This window comes from Budorcas taxicolor, chromosome 24, assembly GCF_023091745.1.
Source record: "Budorcas taxicolor isolate Tak-1 chromosome 24, Takin1.1, whole genome shotgun sequence".
Taxonomy (NCBI): domain Eukaryota; kingdom Metazoa; phylum Chordata; class Mammalia; order Artiodactyla; family Bovidae; genus Budorcas; species Budorcas taxicolor.
In genome coordinates, this window is record NC_068933.1 from 17,065,904 (window position 1) to 17,088,414 (window position 22,511).

Consider the following 22,511-nt stretch of genomic DNA (forward strand, 5'->3'; position numbering starts at 1 on the left):
TGAACCCAGCATACAGGAGTTCCAAATTAAGTCATAATTGGCTTTGTGTCAATGGGTGAAATTAGTCACAGAGGAGAGTAAGAATTTTGTGTAATAACAACATAGCAAATGATTACCCACTTGTTACTCGAAACAATAGACTCTGGGGGAGCATTTTCAAATCCCAGAATAGAGACTTGCTTAGATGTCCTTCTTTGAGAAAATGTCCACAGCAGATCTGATGGAGAATCTCAGGGAGGAACTGACCTGTTTCATCTGCTTGGACTATTTCACCAGCCCAGTGACCACCGAGTGTGGGCACAGCTTTTGTCTGGTGTGTCTCCTGAGAAGCTGGGAGGAACATAACACCCCCTTGTCATGTCCTGAGTGCTGGAGGACCTTGGAGATCCCGCATTTCCAGCCCAATGAGCGTCTGGGGAGGCTGGCTGGCATCGGCAAGCAGCTCAGATCCCAGGTGCTGCAGAGTGAGGGCAACCAGGGCAGCTACGAGAGGATGCTGGCTGCCACCAGGGTGTTGTCTGATGAGGAGCTGGGGGGCCACAGCTTCTTAACCCAAGGCCACGGAGTGAACAGAATGAATCTCTCCAGTGAGGCTGAGGAGCATCACAAAGTAAGATGGGAGGCTCGATATAAATTTCAGAACACAAATCAGATTCTATCACATAAGGTGATGTTAGTTGCTCAGTTATGTTCGACTCTTTGCCCACCAGATTCCTCTGTCCATGGGATTCTCCAGGCAAGAATACCGGAGTGGGTTGCCATGCCCTTCTCCAGGGGATCTTCCTGACCCAAGGATCAAACCCGGATCTCCCACCTTGCAGGCAGATTCTTTACTGTCTGAGCCACCAGGGAAGCCCCAACTGCCATAATAATTTCTATGGGTGACAATCATGGGTGCTAATCTCCAGGCAACAGACCACAAATCCGGGCATGGATCCTTTTCCCCTTTTTGATCTAAAGTCTCAGTAATCTTGTTAGTGGTGCTCAAGACCCCTTCATGACCTGGTGCTCTGCTCATTTACCACAAAGAGTTTGTTTCTATTGCAGGAGAAACTCCAGGAAATACTAGACATTTTGTGTAAAAAGAGAAAGGAAACAGAGGTTATATTAAACCATGAGAAGGAGAGAGTGATATTGTGTAAGGTCAGTATCTGTTTTAATTTTCCATTTTGTATGTGATCCTACAAGGGAGACTAGAGGGATGCTTCATGGAGCATCAGAAGAAAATGACAGAATTTACCGTCTCCGGTGCTGCAGTGTGGAGTATCCTTGCTTTGGGCTGCCTACCTCTGTTTGTCCATCTGAAGACTCAGCTCAATTTTCCTATCGCCTGGCTGGCTTATTTTTCCCTTCTTAGTGTACCTATACCACATGGTGGCTACCTATATTTCTGCTCTGATTATAATTATGAAATATATGTTATACTTATAGATATATCACATAGAATGGAAATTGATTGAAAAAAAGAATATCTCACATGATTTAGGGGGAAAAAGGCAGATAAAAAGAAACAAAGAGGAAGGAAAATTGAAGCAAAATATGGTGTGGATTAGTACACCTGAACAAGAGCTCGAGGTTAGCTGCAGATTAGAATTTAAGCTGTATGGCAAAGAGCAGAACTAAATGTCTAATTAGATTTTTTAAAAGCATGTTTTTGATTTTCTCAATAACCTCTGACTTCTTACATGGGAGCACTGGTGATGTTCATTTCTATTCCTAGTATGTGATCCATTGTCTACTTTCATTGACTAAATGTTTGTTGAATAAATGCAGGCACTCTTCCCCTACCTTAATTTTTGTCCTAACTTTATTTTGCTTTACTTTTTAAAAATAATAGTACTCATCACCACCTATCATAATTTGCTTGTTTATTTTTTATTGCTTCCACTAGAATGACAATCTCCTAGGAGTAGAATTTTTGATTTTTTTTTTTTTACTACTATAAACTACAACACACAGCTCCTAAAATATCAAACTATCCACCCAGCTAGTCAACAGAATGTATATGTCGTGTGTCAGGTTTCAAGAATTGTCACAGTGAAACTCTAGGAATTTGTAAGAGTTAAAAATCTACGTAAGTGATTCTGTGACTAACTGTATTGTCCGTGTGTGTGTGTGTGTGTGTGTATGTGTGTGTGTGTGTGCATGCATGAATGCTGGTGTGATGGCAGGAAGAGGCAAAGACCTGTAAGCAGGTTGTCCTGTCAGAATATGCAAAAATGCACCAGTTCCTGAAGGAGGAGGAGCAGCTGCAACTGCAGCTGCTAGAAATGGAGGAACGAGAGAACCTGAAGAAACTGTGGGACAATGAGATCAGGCTGACCCAGCAGATGCGAAGCCTGAGCAAAATGATGGAACAGATAGAGTCCACATGTCAGAACTCGATTATAGAGTCTTTCGAGGTAAGAACATTGGAGAAACTAATGAAAAAAAAAAAAAAAAACAACCCTTATGTCATCTATCATATCTCAAGTTGCACAGAATAAAGTTTTCTTTATTTACTTGAAAAATTAAGTTCTGGCTCCCTAAGAAAACTTTCTTAAAGAATGACTGTTCTCTGTATACTGTAAATAAAATTTTGAAGAGGAAAAGAAAAAAAAAAAGAGGAATGCCCATCCAAACAAGTCAAATAATGACTCCAGTTTTTTTTGTGTGCCTGCCTTATTGCAATCTCAGCTTTGCCAAATATTTTATATTTAATGAACATTGTGTACTGGGCACTTTAAATTACATCTTCAAAAAGACCCGATGAGGTTAAATACTATTATGATATTTACTATAGGTGGTTGGTAGCGATAAAATGGGTTAATAGAGGCAATTATTTTGTTTTCTTTTAACTTTTTATTTTATTTTGGAGTCTAGCCCATTAACAATGTTATGATAGTTTCAGGTGGACAGCAAAGGGACTCAGCCATCCATATACATGTATCCATTCTCCCCAAAACTCGCCTTTCATCCAGGCAATAGTGGCAATTATTTAGTAGTTCAGATAATTCGCCTGTCACATAGCTAATAGGTGATAGAACCCAGGTATTTGTGTACTGAGTCCGCATTCCTCCCCATCTTTCCACTACTACCTTTCTAGGCTACTATTGCATTCTTTGGGACCTTCCTAAACATAAGCTGTGTTCCAGTTTCCTCTTTCCAGCTTCAAATCACTTTCCTAGACTAGCTCCCCAGAATGCTGCTATTTAATTTATTGCCTTCCCAATAAACCAGTCCAGGCTTTCCAGGTGGCACTGCTGGTAAAAAACCTGCCTGCCAGTGCAGAAGACCTAAGAGACCTGGGTTCGATCCCTGGGTCAGGAAGATCCCCTGGAGGACAGCGCAGCAACCCAGTCCAGTATTCTTGCCTGGAGAATCCCATGGACAGAGGAGCCTGGTGGGCTACAGTCCACAGGGTCTCAAAGAGTCAGACACCACTGAAGCGAGACTTAGCACATACAATAACCCAGTCTAACCATGCACAGGCTTAGTTTTATCTCTCACAAAGCTACTTCCCTTTGCTTATTTCTACCTCCTGGAGACATCATTAGATAATAAGGCCAATAGTTTGACTCCTTTCTCAGTCACCATGGGCTTCCCTGGTGGCTCAGACAGTAAACCGTCTGCCTGCAATGCGGAAGATCCAGGTTCAGTCCCTGGGTTGGGAAGATTCACTGGAGAAGGAAATGGCAGCCCACTCCAGTACCCTTGTCTGGAAAATTCTGTGGACGGAGGAGCCTGGTAGGCTACAGTCCATGGGGTCACGAAGTGTGGACACAATTGAGCGACTTCATTTTTCTCAGCCACAGATTCTGTTGACAAAGGATGATATGAGACAAAGAGATCTTTAGTTATTGTGAGAAACATCTCACGTTCACAAGCACTCACCCTAGAAGAAGTTCGAGACTTTTTTCTGCCACACGCTCCGCTATTCAAAGTATTCTAGAGCCATGGGAAGGGGATTCTATGAAATCTGCAAAGGCCTGTATTTTAAATGGACTGTCTTTGCTAGTGCTCAGAGTGCAGAAAAACTGACCTTCTTTCTTTTATACCCTTAGGATGTGAGAGGAATACTGGAAAGGTAGGTTTTTCTTCTGTGTTCAGTCGTGTAAGGAACAGGGTGGTAGTGCTGAAGCAACAGGTTTTCAGAGAGGGGATGAAAGTATCCATGCTGTTGGGGCAGAAAGGGCTGGATTCTCAGGTTGGAGCAGGTCATGCGATCTGTGCGGAGGAGACCAAGTGACCGTCTCTGCCCTCCCGTAGGAGCGAGCCCCTCTTGCTTCAGTGTCCGGAGGCCATCAGCACGGAACTGACTCTCTGCCACATCACAGGAATGAGGGAGATGCTAAGAAAATTCAGCAGTAAGTCAGCATGATTTGTCGACCCTCTAGGGCCTTTCAGAGTTGATGGGTGCAGGGTGGGCACAGACCATCTCTGCTGGAACGGACAGAAGCACTGAGACTTGATTGATGTTTGATCTGACTGTGTTTTCTGTCTGAGTCCTGCTCCTTCCTTTGTTTGCATGGTCCTGTTTTGTCCATCCCATCGCCTTGCACGTGCACACACACAGACCTCCTCAGGGGGTTCTGCATTGCTCCCTCAGTTCTTGTGAGGATAAAAGCTGATCTAAACTCTTAAATCTCAGTGAGGGAACATTCAAAGAACTTTCCTTTTAGAATGCTCCAAATATTTACACTGGCTAAGACTTAGAGAGGTGAGCATTAGGTTTCACCTTTTATCTTGTTGACAATCTGAACTTCAGAGAAAGGCCTAATGAATGCTGGACTCAACAGATATTTGAGAAGTGCCTACTGTGTGCTATAGTAGGGACTGTGCTATTAGGCTCTGTGGTGCAAAGTGGTAAAGAACCCACCTGCCAATGCATAAGAGAGACATAAGAGAGACCCAAGTTCGATCCCGGGGTCAGGAAGATTCCCTGGAGGAGGGCATGGCAACCCAGTCCAGTATTCTTGCCTGGAGAATCCCATGGATAGAGGAGCCTGGCAGGCTACGGTCCATAGGGTTGCACAGAGTCAGACACAACTGATGCGACTTAGCACGCATGCAGCACGCATGCACGTATTTACAATGATGAATGAGACACACTTATGTTTGCTTTTGTAGATCTTACAGTGAGATTGAGGAGACTGATATTAATCAAACAGATAGTGATGACTGGGATTTGATCTACAAAGAAAAGTATAAAATGATATGATGGGGGTGCCTAATCTTGTCTGGATAATCAATGAAAGTTACTCCCAGGAGGCTGGGAGAGGAGGTCTCTCATGGGGTTCAAAACGTGTTTCATCAAATGGTCATTGGCAGTTGCACTCTATCTGTGCTCAGTCATGTCTGACTCTTTGTGACCCCATGGTCTGTAGCCCACTAGGCTCCTCTGTCCATGGGATTCCTCAGGCAAGAATACTGAGGTGGGTTGCCATTCCCTACTCCAGGGGAATCTTCCAGATCCAGAGATCCAACCTGTGACTCTTGTGTCTCCTGCATGAGCAGGTAGATCCTTTACCACTAGCGCCATCTGGGGAGCCCTAACTCATAGGAAGTTATCAATACATTTAAGCTTGAGATAATGAAAAATGCGGATTAGGAACTGCTATTCAAACCCTCGGCAACTTTGTAATCTTGGCCCAGTTTCCTAACTTCTACAAACCTCAGTATTTTTTTCTTTTATAAAAATGGAAAGAAGATAATAATATTTGCCATAATTAAATGAGATAATGTACAGACAATGCCTGGCACCTAAGTAGTTCAGTAACTGACAACTTTTTCTCCCACTCAAACTCAAGAACCATAACCAACCCTGGCTAAAGCAAATACAAATGACAAAAGATACGACCTGTGTGGGTAAACAGCTCTTAGTTCCACAGGTGTCTTTTAAACAGAACCACTTCCACTCCATTATCAGAGACCTAGTATCATTCTCCACATGATTCATTGGCTTCCTTTTAGAGATCCACTCTCTGTGTTTTGTGATACAGTAAAAGAAGGTCCTCAGAGACACTGTTCCAATCAGGACAAAAATTCCCACCACAGTCACCTAAATTAAATTTTAAACAATAGGACTAGGGGCTTCCCTCGTGATCCAGTGGTTAAGACTCCATGCTTCTATGGCAGGGGTTATGGGTTCTGTCCCTGGTAGGGAAACTAAGATCCTTCAGGCTGCATGGCTTAGTTTAAAAAAAAAAAGAAGGACTAGATATTAAGACCTTAATTTAAATTCCACATACGTAAGAGAGTTTTCTAGAATGCAAATGGGGATTCATTCTTTTCTCCTTTTGCAGCGGATATAACCCTAGATCCAGCCACAGCCAACGCCTACCTAGTCTTGTCTGAGGATCTGAAAAGTGTGAAACATGGAGGAATCCGACAGCAGTTGCCTGACAACCCTGAAAGATTTGACCAGTCTGCCACGGTGCTGGGCACTCAGGTCTTCACCTGCGGGAGACACTACTGGGAGGTGGAAGTGGGCAACAAGACCGAGTGGGAGGTGGGCATCTGCAAGGACTCAGTGAGCAGGAAGGGGAATCTCCCCAAGCCTCCTGGGGACCTCTTCTCACTTATAGGCTTAAAGATTGGCGATGATTATAGTCTTTGGGTCTCATCACCTTTGAAAGGCCAACACGTCAGAGAGCCAGTGCATAAGGTTGGCATCTTCTTAGACTATGAGTCCGGACATATAGCGTTCTACAACGTGACAGACGAGTCCCTCATCTATAGCTTCCCTCCAGCCTCTTTCCAAGAGGCTCTCAGGCCCATCTTCTCCCCTTGTCTCCCAAATGAGGGGACCAACACAGGCCCTCTTGTCATCTGTTCTCTGAATCACCATGTCTGACGGAGATGCCCTCAGCATTCTCGGAGAGTGAGGTCTAAGACCAACTGATAACTATTAATTAGGATGATTAATGCATTGATAGTATTAACATCAGGTGATCTGAAAGAAAGCACCACCCCCCCGCCCCACAACCCTCAAGAGTTTCCAGTATCTTGAGCCCCCATTGAACAGCCAAATTGGACAATCAACTTCTAACACCAATAGGAGAAAGCTGACTTTATCCTGTGTCTTGAATCAAATTCATTATCTAGACTGCCCCCTCTATGTGCTGATCACTGAAAACGTAAAATAGAACTAGTCCCTAGTAACCTGAATCCCATTGTCATAGGCCAGGTTTATAAATCTATGTCATTTTTTTTCAAGTGTATTTATTTATTTGACTCTAAAAAGCTTACTATTTGCATGTGTCTGTCTTATGTGTAAAGCTCTGTGTGCCAGGGCAAACCTAACTCCTCCAGGGGACTGGAGGCATGGGTTCTCTTTATTGTTCATGACTTGGCCTTCTCTGAAAAAGTGCTTTTCTTCCCATCCTATTGGGTCTGAGAGTTGGTCCTGAGGAAGAGTTATGTGTTCAAAGATATGTGTGAATATTACCATGGCACTCACATTACCATATTCACAAGATCATGGAGCCTTCTGTTGTTTGTTAATATATTCAAAGGTGACAAAGCAAAGTATTTAGTCAATACATATATCAAGGCTGTGGGTGCCGAGTGATTTTCTAAGTTTTGTGTGTTAGTTGCTCAGTTGTGTCCGGCTCTTTGTGACCCCACAGACTGTAGCCCTCCAGGCTCCTCTGTCCGTGGGATTTTCCAGGCAAGAATACTGGAATGGGTTGCCATTTCCTCCTCCAGGGGATCTTCCTGACCCAGGGATAGGACGCAGTCTCCTGCATTGCAGGCTGATTCTTTACCTTTTGAGTTTTATACCAGGTTATTTTCCAAGCTTTTGCTATTTTCTACAAGCAGAAGATTTTTCATCTCTGGAAGATCAAATCAAGCTTTCTCTTTATCCCAACACGCCAGGGTGTAGGAAGGGGGTAGTGACTGAGCAGAGTCTCTTTTGTCTTGTCTCACTCAAGCTCCACATTCTTAGCACTCTGTCCCGCCAGGTATTTTTTTTTTTTTCCTTCCTTGCTCCCGTTGCAGGATGTCACCTATCGCAGAGGGACCCTTCATCCACTCTTCCCACTCAGATAAGTCAGTGTCAGTATTTTTAGTCTTTGACAAGAAAACGCATGGATCTAACCTATGAATGACTGCAAATTATTAAGAAACAGTTTTTCACAAATTTTAATTTCTAAATTAGAGAATAAATGAGGAAAGGTTGATAATGGGACCTCTTAATCAGCATAGAAAGTCATAGAAGGAGGTCAGTAAGTAACTGGGCTTATTTTGGGGTCTCTGTTCACCCTTCTCTTTAATCTAGACCTCTTTGGTCATTCAACCTTATACATCTTAATCCTGTGCCCTCAAAGGCAGGGAGCAGATATGAACTAGACTTTGAATCCCAGATACTGTCCTCTTCTGCTCTTTGTGTTCCGTATTTGCATTTTCACCTTGACATCAGGTATACTCAGAGGATTGTGGAAAGGTGAACCAGTCACATCCGTTTTAGATAATCCGTGGCTATGTTTCTCTCTCTCTTTTTTCTGACTGCACCTTGAGGCATGTGGAACTTCCCTGACGAGGGATCAAACCTGTGCCTCCTGCTGTGGAGGCACAGAGTCTTAATCACTGGGCTGAGAGGGAAGTCTTTCTATTTCTTATTTTATTAAATTTTATTTCTTGATTTATTCTCTCAAAAAGCTAAGAAGCAAATTATAAACAGTGGACACCAAGCATATTTGGAGTATGTCATCTTCAATTACAAAAAATTGAATTTTTAAATATTTGGATAAATGAATATAAAAGGAATACATTTTTATTTAGTGTACATTACACTTAATTGTAGTATAATCTTGGCAACGGCCCTTTTATTTATTTTTTCTCTATGTCTTAGAGGGGTTGATATTGCCAAGGAAACCAGCCTTTTTTTTTCTTTTTTTCTCCTCTGAGAAAGTTATCATGTGTAGATCTTGGCTGCATCACTATCTACACTGGGACTGCCACTGATTGAGTGTGTGTGCAGGGGAGGGATGGGGGAGATTAAATCTATATATTTCTTATCCTTCTGGGTTTGTGTAAACAATGATATAAAAGTTGCAAGAAAATTTTCACCCAAGGTTTCTGGATATAAATTCCAAGCCAAGCAGATGTGGTAGGAAGGGTGGGAGCAAGACTGGCCAGCGTGAAAAATGAAAAGTATGCTTCCTTGCTTGGTGAAGGCACCCCCTTCCACTGATCAAGGACCTGGGTCTCCCTGTCTCAGCCAAAACATGTGATAAAGGCATTTCCTTCAACATAAAGGGAGTCCCACAAAGAACCTGCTCCCATCAGTCAAGCTGCCTTTTATCCATCCATTAACTTCCTCTCTCCTTCCTGAATCTCTCTCTTCCACCTTTTCCTCAATGGATAATTTCCCCAGGAGACAGCAAGGCACTGGTAGCCTCTTGCAGTGAATATCACCAGGTAGAATCCACAATCATAGTAGCCATTTCCTTCCTTACATCCTCACAGGGGCTTCCCTGGTGGCTCAGCTGGTAAAGAATCTGCTTGCAATGCAGGAGACCCAGGTTTGATCCCTGGGTTGGGAAGATCCCCTGGAGAAGGGAATGGGAACCCACTCCAGTACTCTTGCCTGGGAAATCTCATGGACAGAGAGCCTGGCAGACTATAGTCCATGGGGTCACAAGAGTCGGACATGACTTGGCGAGTAAACCACCACGTATCCCCACAGCTGGCTTGGCGAGTAAACCACCAGGTATCCCCACAGCTGGCTGGAGGAGAGGGGACAGTCTATCCTAAGGTTGGAGGACATCACCCAAGATTCCACTCAGGACTGCAGTTTGATAACCTTTTTTTTGTTTGCCTTAGAGTAACTAACGGAGAAGGCAATGGTAACCCACTCCAGTACTCTTGCCTGGGAAATCCCATGGATGGAGAAGCCTGGTAGGCTACAGTCCATGGGGTCGCGAAGAGTCTGATACGACTGAGGGACTTCACTTTCACTCACTGGAGAAGGAAATGGCAACCCACTGCGGGGTTCTTGCCTGGAGAATCCTAAGGACAGCGGAGCCTGGTGGGCTGCCGTCTATGGGTTTCATAGAGTCGGACACGACTGATGTGACTTAGCAGCAGCAGCAGAGTAACTAAAAAATAAAATATTGTATAATATTTCTCCAATAAAACTTCATTCTTCAAGTAAGGTTTTTATCTGTTTTCGTACTTTAATTATCCCTCCCCTTACAACATAAATGTAACTTTGATCTATTATTTTTTGTGTGTATTGGTGCCTTATCTTACTTTGAATACAAGGGTCTCCTATACTAATTTAACTCAATGATGTGTCAGTCAACCTTTTCCCAGTCTTAGATTTCTCTGTGCATATACCTTGGAGAGGAGGGAACAAAATAATAATAGGTCACAATAGGAAAATAGAAGTATGCACAAATGTGCAAAAAATAAAAGATTAATCTCACTACACAGAGATAACCAATGTTAAGTTTTGGTATGTGTCTTTCTAATTTTTTTTCTATGTGTATATATATATTTCAAGCAAAATGAAAATTAATTACCCCAAATTATATTGTGAACTGCCTTCTCATCATATTTCTTAAAAATACAGCTTCTTATCATTAAATATATAAGTATGTATCTTCTAAGAATTAGTACATTTGTTAAGTTTCATTTTATAAAAATGTACATTAAGTATTATTTGATGATATTTAATAAACAGTCCATATTAAAAATTCCTCAATTAGTCTTATAATGTTCTCTACGACTCTTTTTTTTGTCCTTCAGCATCCAGAAATAATATAGGATCATGTATTAAAAGTAATTGTTTTGGAAAACATAGTTCTTAATGGGGAGTGATATTTTATCATTTGAGTATCCCTGATTTGTTTAATCATTTCCCTACTGTGGGACATTTAGATTGTTTTCCATTTGTAGCTATTTCATGACCGGCGCTGTGATGAAGGCACATATTCATAAACCTTTGGGTACATTTTTAATTATTCCCCGGGAATCTCTCTGCAGGCGGGAAAGCTGCCTGCGGACCCTGTGGGCACGTGTTTGAAGGCTGTAACAATCCCTCTACAAAATTTAATGTGCACGGCAGGGAGTCCAGAATGTCTTACTCACTGGCATTTCTGAAGAAGCAGACATACAGCTTTAAGACAAGTGAAAACATGTTTTTCTGTGCCCTATGGTCTTGCCAGAGGCACTGTATTTATGCCCCCAGAAAAGTCTATCCTGGGAGGAATTGGGGAGCAGTAGTTGGGCTCTGAAACCAGACAGTCCTTGGAGCTCTTAACTTCTCCACAAAGTCATGTTTCAACTTCCCCAAGTTATTTTAACTCTCAGAGCCTTGCTGTGCTGCGTTGTGCTTAGTCCCTCAGTCATGTCTGACGCTTTGTGACCCCGTGGACTGTAGCCCGCCAGGCTCCTCTTGTCCACGAGATTCTCCAGGCAAGAATACTGCAGTGGGCTGCCATGCCCTCCTCCAGGGGATCTTCCTGACGCAGGGATCGAACCCAGGTCTCCCGCATTGCAGGTGATTCTTTACCAGCTGAGCCACCAGGGAGGCCCAACACGACACTCATGAGCGCACCTGAACTCGCTCAGATGTGCCCACGTGTGCTCGGAATTCCTGTTCTTAGAGCTGCAGGAAGCCGCGCTCCTGGAACCGCGGAGCCGCGTGGCCGGCGGAGCGCGGGTGTCCCGGCGGCGCGTGGGCGCCAGGGGCTGGGGGCGCTCACTACGCGGGAACCGCGGCTGCGACTCCCGCAGGCCCGTGAGCGGCCTCCCCGACGGCTTGACTTCCAGCGCTCGGAGCGCGTCGCCCAGGCAGCACCGGAGGAGGTAGGCGGTGTGGCGAGGAGCCCGCGACGCCGGCCGGGCCTGGGGTCCCGCGCCCCCGCCGAGCCCTTCCACCTTCCGGGCGGGTCTCCATCCCGGAGGCCTGGCGCACCCCGGCCGGGACGAGCTCTGCCGTGGATCCCTTGTGCCTCGCGGGTTGGGGCGCCGTCTGGGCTCCGGGGTCGCAGCCAGCCTAGGCCCTTTGCCGCCCCCCCACCCCCCGCCCCGACCCACCTCGGGAAACCTCGTCTCTAACTCCGGCCGGGTTTCCTCGTCTGGCAGGAAATTAATCTACTTTTTCGGTTTCGGTGAATTAGCCAGTAATTCGTGTAAAAGACGTGGCATACGCTCTAAAACCGAAGTCTGTCCAATACGTGGTAGCTGATGTATGTCCGAGTATTTTGTGGGCCCTAAAAGCCCAGACTTTGCCTGCCTGACATGAATTTTACTCACTCAACAAATGTTGAGCGCCTTCCCATCATATTGTGCTTGGCGTTGAGGATGTAATGGTGAAAGCAGCCCTGGTCTTTGTATGCTTGTTATGCCTTCAACTAAAAACACAGGAAATAAATGCGTTTTCTGTCAAAGAGGAAAGACGCTCCAAACAAGGAACGCCATTTCGAGTTCTGCTTAAGGCCCGATAACAACCTCCTTTGGTATGGCTTGCCTTTGCCTGTAGAACGACACGGGCATTATGCATACCAAGGAAAGGATGATAAAAATGAAATTTGTTGAAGCCGATGAAATGTTTGTACTTTTGCATTGTTGGAACAGGGGTGAACTCGTGAGCTGTTCCTCCCTACTCTTTGCAAGAGTTTATCTGCCTATATGTCAGCAGGGAGAAGACTGCTGTGACTCAGGTGGTGAGCACTGTCAATTAATGTGGCTTAAAATGCTGTATAGCACATGCTTCCTAAGTTGATTCAGAGTGAAGATAGATGCAGTGGAGTTTGGTTATGAATGTCTGTTTATGGCCCAAGTTTGGCCGCCCCTCAACACTCAACACTCAACACCATACATAGGTGTCTGTACAGCTGATATGTGTATAGCTGATAAAGAGCAAGCTCCACCCTCTGATAAACAATCCCACAGGCAGGGAATTACTTTTGACCTCATCACTAGTATTTAAATTGGTTTCTGCTGTCATCAGTGGGACAATTCCTTCGAGAAAAGAATTGTGTTGAAATAGAATGATAATGGTAATAATGATGAAAGCAAATGCTTATAGCACTTCTTCTTTGCATGGGATTATCCTAAGTCCTTTAACACATTTACTCATTCTCACAACAATCCAGAGATACAGTTACCATTGTTATGACCAGTTTCCAGGTGGGAAAATGAAGCACAGAGAGGTTGCTTGACTTTGACCATGTTCAAAGAGCCAGCAAGGAGTAGAAATAGAATCTGAACCCAAGTGGTCTGGCTCCAACTCTGTGATTTTTAACCATTATCATAGTTGGAGAAGATAATGTATCCTTCACATACTAAATGTACAGCAGGGTTCTTTTGAATTCTTCAGGAGTTGAACAGATAATTTGATCTTCTTGCTAGCTCCTTAATGAAGAGGCAAACAATAAGTCTTTAAAAGGGGCATGCTGTGGAAGACTTTATCGATGCAGTTGTGGCTGCTAGAAATCACATTCTATTTTATGCACCTCTTCTCAGTTTTACCACCTTTATCTTCCATTTATGGACGGTATCTTGGCTGTCTGGGTTCAGATCCTTTCCCTTTTTCTAGAAGTGCGGCCCTCTCGGGACTGTACCCTAGCTTTCCACCCTGATGACTGATTATCACACCTTCATGCTTAGGTAATTAAGCCATTGCTTTGAAGCTTCTTTAGGGCATTGATGAAATGGAGGCAGAGAGAACACCTGTGACTTGAAGTATTTTCTATGTGTATGTGTTTTCTCTCTACTAAGATTATATTCTGTTGGATAATGTATCCCAGATGGAAAATATTTTCTCACATGTATTAAACATCTGTTGTAGGCGAAGTATTGTGTATAATGTTTATGCTACTGTGAGAAGGTTAAAGGAGTTGCCCAGTGCCACAACTTTGTCAAGTGGAAGAGCCCAGGTGTGCAATATCCACCTAGGTGTACTGACTTCAGAGCCTGTTTTCTTTAACCACTGGACTTTATTTTTCTTCAGTAGAAATTAAGTGAAGAATCCAGTTTGTTTGATAAAACGTTTGTATTTGAGGGAGGTTGTGGCACATAATCGAAGAAAGCAATGGCACCCCACTCCAGTACTCTTGCCTGGAAAATCCCATGAATGCAGCCTGGTAGGCTGCAGTCCACGGGGTCGGACACAGCTAATCAACTTCACTTTCACTTTTCACTTTCATGCATTGGAAAAGGGAATGGCAACCCACTCCAGTGTTCTTGCCTGGAGAATCCCAGAGATGGGGGAGCCTGATGGGCTGCCGTCTATGGGGTCGCACAGAGTCGGACACGACTGAAGCAACTTAGCAGCAGCAGCGGCAGTGGCACATAATGGGGAAAGAACAGTGAATCCCTTGGCTTTTATTGATTTATTATTTTAAATGAACTAATTAGGCTGTGCCAGGTCTTAGTTGCTGCACAAGGGATCATTGATCTTTGTTGAGGCATACAGGATCTTTAGTTGTGGCATTCAAACTCTTAGTTGGCAGCAGGTGGAGTCTATTTCCCCAACCAGGGATGGAACCCCGGCATCCTCTATTGGAAGTGCAGAGTCTTGGCCACTGGATCACCAGGCAAGTCTCTTCCTTGGCTTTTAGAGACAGAAATCAGTTCTTTTGACAGATTCAGACTGCATGAAGGGTTTTTACAGTGATTGTCATATATATAAAATAATGGAAGGGTGAAATGACATCACTTTATATCTAGTAAAGACTGGAGATTAAGAAGAACATAGGACCAAGTATTGAGCTTTGGAAGAAATCCTCAGGTTAGCTTAAAGAAGCAGCAGATCAGAAAGGTAGAAAAATATCAAATAAAAGTCTGTTGGCAAAGTATTTGAATTAAGAGAAGTCATTGATGTACTGGGAACTATTGTACTATTTTAATGTACCAAATTCATTCATAAAGAATTTCTAAGAGAAAAATCACAGGTGGGAAGGAATAAGATGCTACGTTATACTCAATTTTTTTTTTCCTTCCCATGTTTGAATTTCCTTCTTCTCTTTCTTCATTCTGCATTTAGTTGACCAAGTAAGTGGAAAACATTTACTTTTTGGGGGTGCAAAATTTAAGATCTTACAATGATAGCAAAATGTAGTCATAAAACAGAGGATATCATATAATAAAACCATGTTCTTGGTGGTTAAGTGACTAGAGGATACCACCAGTATTTTAAACCAAATATTAATACTCTGGGTTCTCAAACAACCAATAGCTTTCTCCCTATGAAGATTTGCTGATTATCTCATTGTTTTTGGTTGTTAAGTAGCTAGAGGGTACCAATGATATTTTCTAATCAAGTATCAGTACTCTGGCTCCTCAGATAACCAGTAGTTTTCTCAGTATAGCTGAGGATTTGCTGACTGGCTCGTCTAGAGGTCTATCAGTATGTTCCTGACAGTCTGATTTGATTGGATAGAGTTTCAGTGTCTTGGTTAGCATGTTTAGAATATTAATGAAAAGCTAGTGAATGGATCAAGGCTAGACTGATTAGAAATTCAAGAATCCTAAAGAATCAATAAAAAGAATTCCCAGAGTTTATAAGCATATATTTTGTATATGTTTATCCCCTTTAGAAAGATCTTTTTAAAAAGAGACTTATGATTATTTTTGTCTTTTCCTTCTACTGAAATCTACACAGAGACAACCTTGAGGGCTGCTCCTTCTGTACATTATCTGAGAGAAACAAACAGTGTTTGAGAAAGATGGTAGTTAAGAAACTTACTATTAAATGACTGGAAACAAAGGGAAGGAAAACAGTTTAGTCAATTTGGGCCAATGCTGACCAGCTAATTGTTTTGCATGCTAATTAAGATTCAATAAGAGGGAAAAAAACCAGTGAGCTGAAAGGGCATCTTATTTAAATAAAGAAACCCACTCAAATATTTGTATACACATTTTAAATAGAAACAGTGAAACCAACATGCTAATTTCAAATTGGTGACAGTCTGGGTTTAGGTTGTTGTGTAGCAGTTAAGTGTTGTAACAAAGATAAGCCCAAGGTACTGTGGATTAAATAGTGGAGAAAGTTTCCTTTTTCTTTAGGTAACAGTGCTTGCTGAATAAGTGGTCTCTGCTCCACAGAGTCACGCACACTTGTGGCTAGCAAAGTGTCTCTGGCATTGCTTGGGACGTGGCTTCCAACTCAGTTTCAGGCTAGTGGGAACAAAGTGGGTAAGAAAAAGCTGAAGTCCGGAGCGGGAGATGTGACCTTAACCGCATGAAAGAGCGGCATCACGTGTCTCTTCACGTCAGGGTCCTCTGGTCATCTGTTCACACACATTTGCACAGCGTGTTGGGAATTACGTGTAGCCAAGTGCTCAGAAAGAACCCACCTGGCCTCAGCCAGCAGTTTCTCCAGCAGCTGCTCTAAAACCTAGCATTACGTTTCCTGGACGACAGGAAAACTTTGAAAATCATGCAGGTTTTCAATTCCTTCTCACCCGTACGCTTACAATAAATATGTTTTGGAGGTCAAGATTTTTGGTTTATAGAGAAGTAATAAATTATATGTATCCTGTTTTGTGTAACATCCTAGTGGGATTTGAGGCAGTACCTTTTAAGCAGGTCAATTAATAGTTGACTGGAGTATTATTAATTCAGTAGTGAAATGTAAGCTTACTCATTCTAATTGAGATAAATAAAGGCTAAAAATACAAATATTCTCCTGGCAGTGCAGGGCAGGTTTGCCTCCGAAAAACTTTGCACCAAATTGAGGAAAGCAGTTTTAGCTTTGGAATTTGATAATGTGCATAAGGAATTACGGAATTAACACTAAAACCTTGTAATTTAAGCATGAATAAGTAATTATAAGCAAAATTTAAAAAGCAATTATAATGATATAAGGTGAAAGAATTCTTATGTATTTTTTCATGTTCTTTGTTTTTATTTTAGTTTTTAGAAACTTTTTATTGGAGTATAGTTGATTTACAATGTTGTGTTTGTTTCTGCTGTACAGCAAAGTGAGTCAGCCATGCATATACATATATCCACTCTCTTCTAGACTCCATTCCCATATTGGTATTTACAGAGCACCAAATAGAGTTCCCTGTGCTATACAGTAGGCTCTTATTAGTTATCTTTTATATATAGTAGTGTGTATATGTCAATCCCAGCCTCCCAATTTATGCCCCCTAAGTCATATATGTATTTTTTAATTTATGATTCCTTAACTCTGCATCTATTTTTGTGACAACTACGCTTTAAATAATAACAGGATGGCTTAGAAGTCTAGGAATAAGTAGCTAAAACAGCTCCCATGTCCAATAGCAGCAAGGTTAGGGATGTTGGAGTTCAACTCAGTACCCAGCTACCGGTTAGCTCCGGGAGTTGGTGATGGACAGGGAAGCCTGGTGTGCTGCAGTCCATGGGGTCACAAAGAGTCGGACATGACTGAGCGACTGAACTGAACTAGGGATGTTGGAAGTGATGGCAGGGAAGAAGAGGGGATGAGGGGTTGGGAAGAGGGGAGGCCCTGTGCTCTCTGGGAAAAATTAAGAGCAAGAGAATATATTGCCATTGTGGTTGTTAAGATGATGAGACAAAGACACTGGAGGCAGCAGCAAGAGTTCTGCACTCAGAACACCACTTTCTCTCTCATCCAGGACCTACTCTCCTAGCCTAGCCCCAGGATCTCTCCCCATTAGCTGTAACTAGATTAGGCCTCTGTTTCTAAGCCCTGCGCTGCACTTTCCTTCTCACCTTCCTTTTTGCAAAACAAATCCTCATATAGACATGCTTTCTTCTGGGCTTGCTCACTGTAATCCCTTAGAGCACTTACCTGCCTCTCTGCAGTCAGCATTAAGTGAAAAGTGTTACTCAGTCGTGCCCGACTCTTTGAGGCCCTATGTACGGCAGCCCGCTAGGCACCTCTGCCCATGAAATTCTCCAGGCAACAGTAATAGAGTGGGTTGCCATTCCCTTCTCCAAAGGATCTTCCCAACCCAGGAATGGAACCCTGGTTGCCTGCTTTACAGGTGGATTCTTTATTCTCCGAGTCACCAGGCAAGTCCTCACAGTCAACATTATGCTGAATGCAAAAACTAGTGTTTCTTGTTAGTTCTCAGGATAAACTGGTTCAGACGTACAAGTTACATGCAGCAGGAGCTTGTGCCTGATCAGAGTAAGAAATGTGAATTTGATTCCCTCTTTGGATACTCTCAACTTCTCTTCAGGGTGCTATGACTGAGAAACACAGGTTGGAAAAGCTCTATGGCAGGAACAGTATTGCTTAAGAAAATCTTAAGGCTTTTCTGTTGACAACTAGTAGCTGCATTGAACTCATACTCCACACATATTTGTAATGGCTACATTTAAGTTCTTTTCAAAGGAAGGATTTTTTTTTTTTTAAACGGACTTTATTCTTTAGAACCATTTTAGGTTAGCAGCATAATTAAGCAGAAAATAGAGATTTTCCCATATATCCCCATGACACCCTCACACGCACAGCCTCCCCCACCATCAAGATTCCCCAGCAGAGTGGTACCTTTCCGATAACTTGATGGACCTACATTGACACGTTATTGTTACCTGAAGCTCACAGTTGACGTTAGGGTTCACTTTTGCTGTTGTACATTCTATGGGTTTTGACAAATGTGTGATGACAGGTATCTGCTGTTGTGGTGTCACAAAGAATAGTTTCCCTGCCCTAAAAATTTCTCTGAGCTCTGCTTACTCATCTTACCTAAATCCTGGCCACCACTGACCTTCTTCCTGTCGTCGTTGTTCAGTTGCTAAATCATGTCTGACTCTTGACAACCCCATGGACTGTAGCCCACCAGGCTCCTCTGTCCATGGGATTCTCCAGGCAAGAATACTGGAGTGCATAGCCATTCCTTTCTTCAGGGGATCTTCCTAGCCTAGAGTTCGAACACATGTCTCCTGCTTTATAGGTGGGTTCTTTCCCATTGAGCCACTGGGAAGCCCCCCTTTACTGCCTACATAGTTATTTGCTTATTTATTTTCTTTGCCTGCAATAAGTTTTAATTGTGGCATGTGGGATCTAGTTCCCCTACCACGGATGGAAGCCAGGCCCCCCTGCCTTGGGCTCTCAGAGTCTTAGCCATTGGACTACTTGGGACGTCCCACTGTCTCCATAGTTTTACTTTTTCCAGAGTGTCATATGGTTGGAATCATACATACAGTGTGTAGGTAGAAGTTTTTGGACCAGGAATTCAGTGGAAGTTTACTTCATATTGTGATAGACTGCTTCCTTGCTTCCATTTCCTCTTGCATCCCCCTGAGACATCTTCCCACTCTCTTCTCCATTTTACCTTTAATGTAGGGGAATGATTTTTAGTTCTCACCATCTGTCCAGTAATACCCAGAGATGCCCGAAAAGTGAAAACAACTTGTGTTTAATAGTTTGATAAGCTACTATCCTTTGGCTTATCTCCCTTAGGAGGATCTTATCAGAGCACTCATGCACAAATATGTTCAGTTTTGCTATAATGCTTGTTTTGAAAATGCAAATTTGTTCCAACACAATGGATGTATCAGAGAATAATTCAAGCATAACAGGAATCTCATATTTGCTTATGCATGATTTCATCCACAAGAAACACTAGGCAAACACAGTAAACTGCATTCAGCTAAGCCTAGCCAGCAAGGAATGCACAGAGCAGAAACACACACCCACACCCACACCCACACCCACACACACCCACCCACCCACACACACACACACACGCACACACCTACCCACCCACCCACACACACACATACCTACCCACCCACCCACCTCAAACCTCTGCCAGCTACCTGCATTCACTGCACGTGTTACAAGTCACACCGTTAACCTTTGGAGTCCATCCTTCCATCTAAATCCCCTCCTTTCCTCTCCCTCCTGGTGACTCTCCTTTCACCACTTCACAGTAACTTACAAGTTGCAATCTTTCTGATGCCTGTGTCCACAAGCACACCATAAGGCTTTTCAAGGTAAAGTGTCATATTGCAACCCATTTATGTATTTCTTAACCATTTAACAAGTGAAAAACTGCGCTCCTATATTTATTAGAGTTCTACTTTTTTAAATGTGTCGCTGAAAAAGTTTTTAAATATTATGTCCATAAACCCTTAAGCCCTGTGGTTTTTATGTGGTGATTTTTAGGAACACATTTGTAGCATCCTAGCAGAACTGACTGAATATGACAGGATGTTAAAATGGAACTCCTTTCCTTCAGGCTTCCACTGAGGATCAAGATCATCTATGTGACAATTCCTTCATTTTTCCTTGTGTTAAACTTGCAAAGGAGTTGGAAAAAAAATAGCTTTTTCCTTTACTCTTGCTTTAGGTGGGCCAGTGTTAAAAGCTGATGCAGCTGGAGGGTTATTGGGAAATTGCAGGCTTTCTTTGGAGAAAGAAAGTATACAAGTCCCAAGTACACAAGTTATTCTTGTGACTTGTATTTCCTGATAACTCAGATGGTAAAGAATCCACCTGCAATGCAGGAGACCCTGGTTCAACCCCTGGGTTGGGAAGACCCCCTGGAGAAGGGAATGGCAACCTGCTCCAGTATTCTTGCCTGGAGAAGCCCCATGGTCAGAGAAGCCTGGCAGGTTACAGTCCATAGGGTCACAAAGAGTTGAACTCAACTGAGCAAATAACGCTACTGCTACCATCCCCCTTTTGTGAGAGAAGGATGGCACTTACTTGCCCTCACCTCATGCCTGGTAAGAGGGATTTTGGATGATTGCGCATCCATAAAGCTCGTGATTGCACGTGGGGTGGTATCAGCCTCATGCTTGAAGAAAGCCTATGGCCTGGCTATCGTGGTTTGAACCACACTGATCAACACTCCCCCACCCCCTTTTAAAAAAGTTTTATTTATTGATTGGTTTATGGCTATACTGGGTCTTCATTGCTGTGCAGGCTTTTCTCTAGCTGTGGCAGGTGGGGGTTCCTCTCTGCTTGTGGTGCACAGGTTTCTCATTGCAGTGGCCTTGCGTTGCAGTGGAGCATGGGGTACCGGGTGTGTGGGCTTCAGCAGTTGAACGCTCCCTTCTGTATATCCTGCCACAGCTGTCTGAAGTAACCATTTAGTGGGGTGTGTCATAGACGATGAACTTCTCTGGTGGCTCAGACAATAAAGAAGTTGCCTGCAAGGCAGAAGACCTGGGTTCAATCCCTGGGTCAGGGAGATCCTCTGGAGGAGGGCATGGCAACCCACTCCAGTGTTCTTGCCTGGAGAATCTCATGGACAGAGGAGCCTGGTGGGCTTCATGGGGTCGCAAAGAGTCAGACACAACTAAGTGACTAAGCCCGTCATAGACTATGAGAAGAACTGGAGATGATGGCCAGGGGTATTGTGGACAAGATGTGAGGATTAAGCAGGGGTCAGAAGGGAGAAATGATAGTACTCTCTTGGCCTTGAAGATGAAGGAAAGGGCTACAAGCCAAGGAATGTATGTGGCTTCTAGAGGTGGGAAAGGTCAAAGAAACAGGTTTTCCTCTAGATTTTCCAGAAAGAATGCAGGCTTACCCACACCATGATTTAATCTAGGAAAAAAGGATTTCAGACTGTTGATTGCCAGAACTGTGAGATGAGAAACTTGTGTTATTTTAAACCACCGGGTTTGTGGCTATTCATTACATCAGAGATAGAAAATGAATACTTAAGTGTATATGCAGTGGAGAAGGAGGAGGTGAGGGAAGGATCTTCACTTCTTACCTGAAAGTGATTTGTCCACTGAGTGCCAGCTTAGCTCCACGGGCTGAGGCTGACCTCTCTCCGGACCAGGCACCTGGGTGCCTTGAGACCGTCTGGTGGAGCCCCAGCCAGTGGCCCAGGGGACTCATTCCAGGCAGATGCACTGTATCGAACCTGTTGATGACGTATTCTAGATGCTATTGGCAAAATACCTTTCTTCTGGGAGTACAATGACATGTTTACAAGCAAAATTGGAAGCGAAAAAGATTTTCAGTAATCTCCTTAGGGCTCATTAGAATTGGGGTCTATTTTATGCACTCTGGTTTGGGTAGATCCTTCTATGATTGGAAGGCCAATTCCAAGCAGCCCATTGTACCAGTAACAGGGAAAGTTGCTGGGAGCACTTGTGTGTGAAAAGATGTTAGAAGTATGCAAGCCGAGTAGAAGGATAGATTTGGAGAGCTCAGTGGGTTCGTGCAATTTTGGGCTGTGATGGAGTCAGTAAGTAAAAAGTTCGGAAAGAGTGTCTTCTCCCCTGTTTCCTTTTCCTTCTCTATTTCTTTTCCCACTTGACTCTGCATTTAGGTTTCATTGATGTAACAGAAATATGGTTTATTTTCAGTTGGAATGCTAATCAGCTTTACTCCCTGCCTCTCACCTTTCTTTATTTTTAACTTATTTTGAAATGGAAATCCAGGAGCGCTGGACTGGATTCCAAGTCCTCCACGCTTAGCTGGGTGGCTAGGTTCAGGTCTGCTGCATGCTAAATGTATGCCAAATGTTGCTTTTTGTCTGGTTCTTCTTTCAAATAATACCATAGTGATGGGCACACAATTAGAAGAGCAGAATGCAGTCTTGGAAAGTCCTACTATAGGTTCAAGCCAAGAAAATGCATAGACATGT

The 22,511-nt window shown here is 43.3% G+C and overlaps 1 protein-coding gene across 1 annotated transcript; it reads left to right on the forward strand.

Annotated features, from left to right (window-relative positions):
• The first annotated feature begins 202 nt into the window (after positions 1–202).
• On the forward strand, positions 203–6,835 carry TRIML1 (tripartite motif family like 1). Its single transcript, XM_052661553.1, has 6 exons — positions 203–610; positions 1,048–1,143; positions 2,172–2,402; positions 4,044–4,066; positions 4,249–4,346; positions 6,285–6,835. The coding sequence occupies exons 1-6, from the start codon at positions 203–205 to the stop codon at positions 6,833–6,835; spliced, it is 1,407 nt and encodes a 468-aa protein (XP_052517513.1).
• Positions 6,836–22,511: the final 15,676 nt, after the last annotated feature.

Coding starts and splice junctions, on each gene's coding strand:
- TRIML1 (XM_052661553.1), top strand. CDS start 203: ATGTCCACAGCAGATCTGATGGAGAATCTCAGGGAGGAACTGACCTGT. Junction 1,144..2,171: donor AGAGAGTGATATTGTGTAAG/GTCAGTATCTGT, acceptor GTGTGATGGCAG/GAAGAGGCAAAGACCTGTAA. Junction 4,347..6,284: donor GATGCTAAGAAAATTCAGCA/GTAAGTCAGCAT, acceptor CTCCTTTTGCAG/CGGATATAACCCTAGATCCA.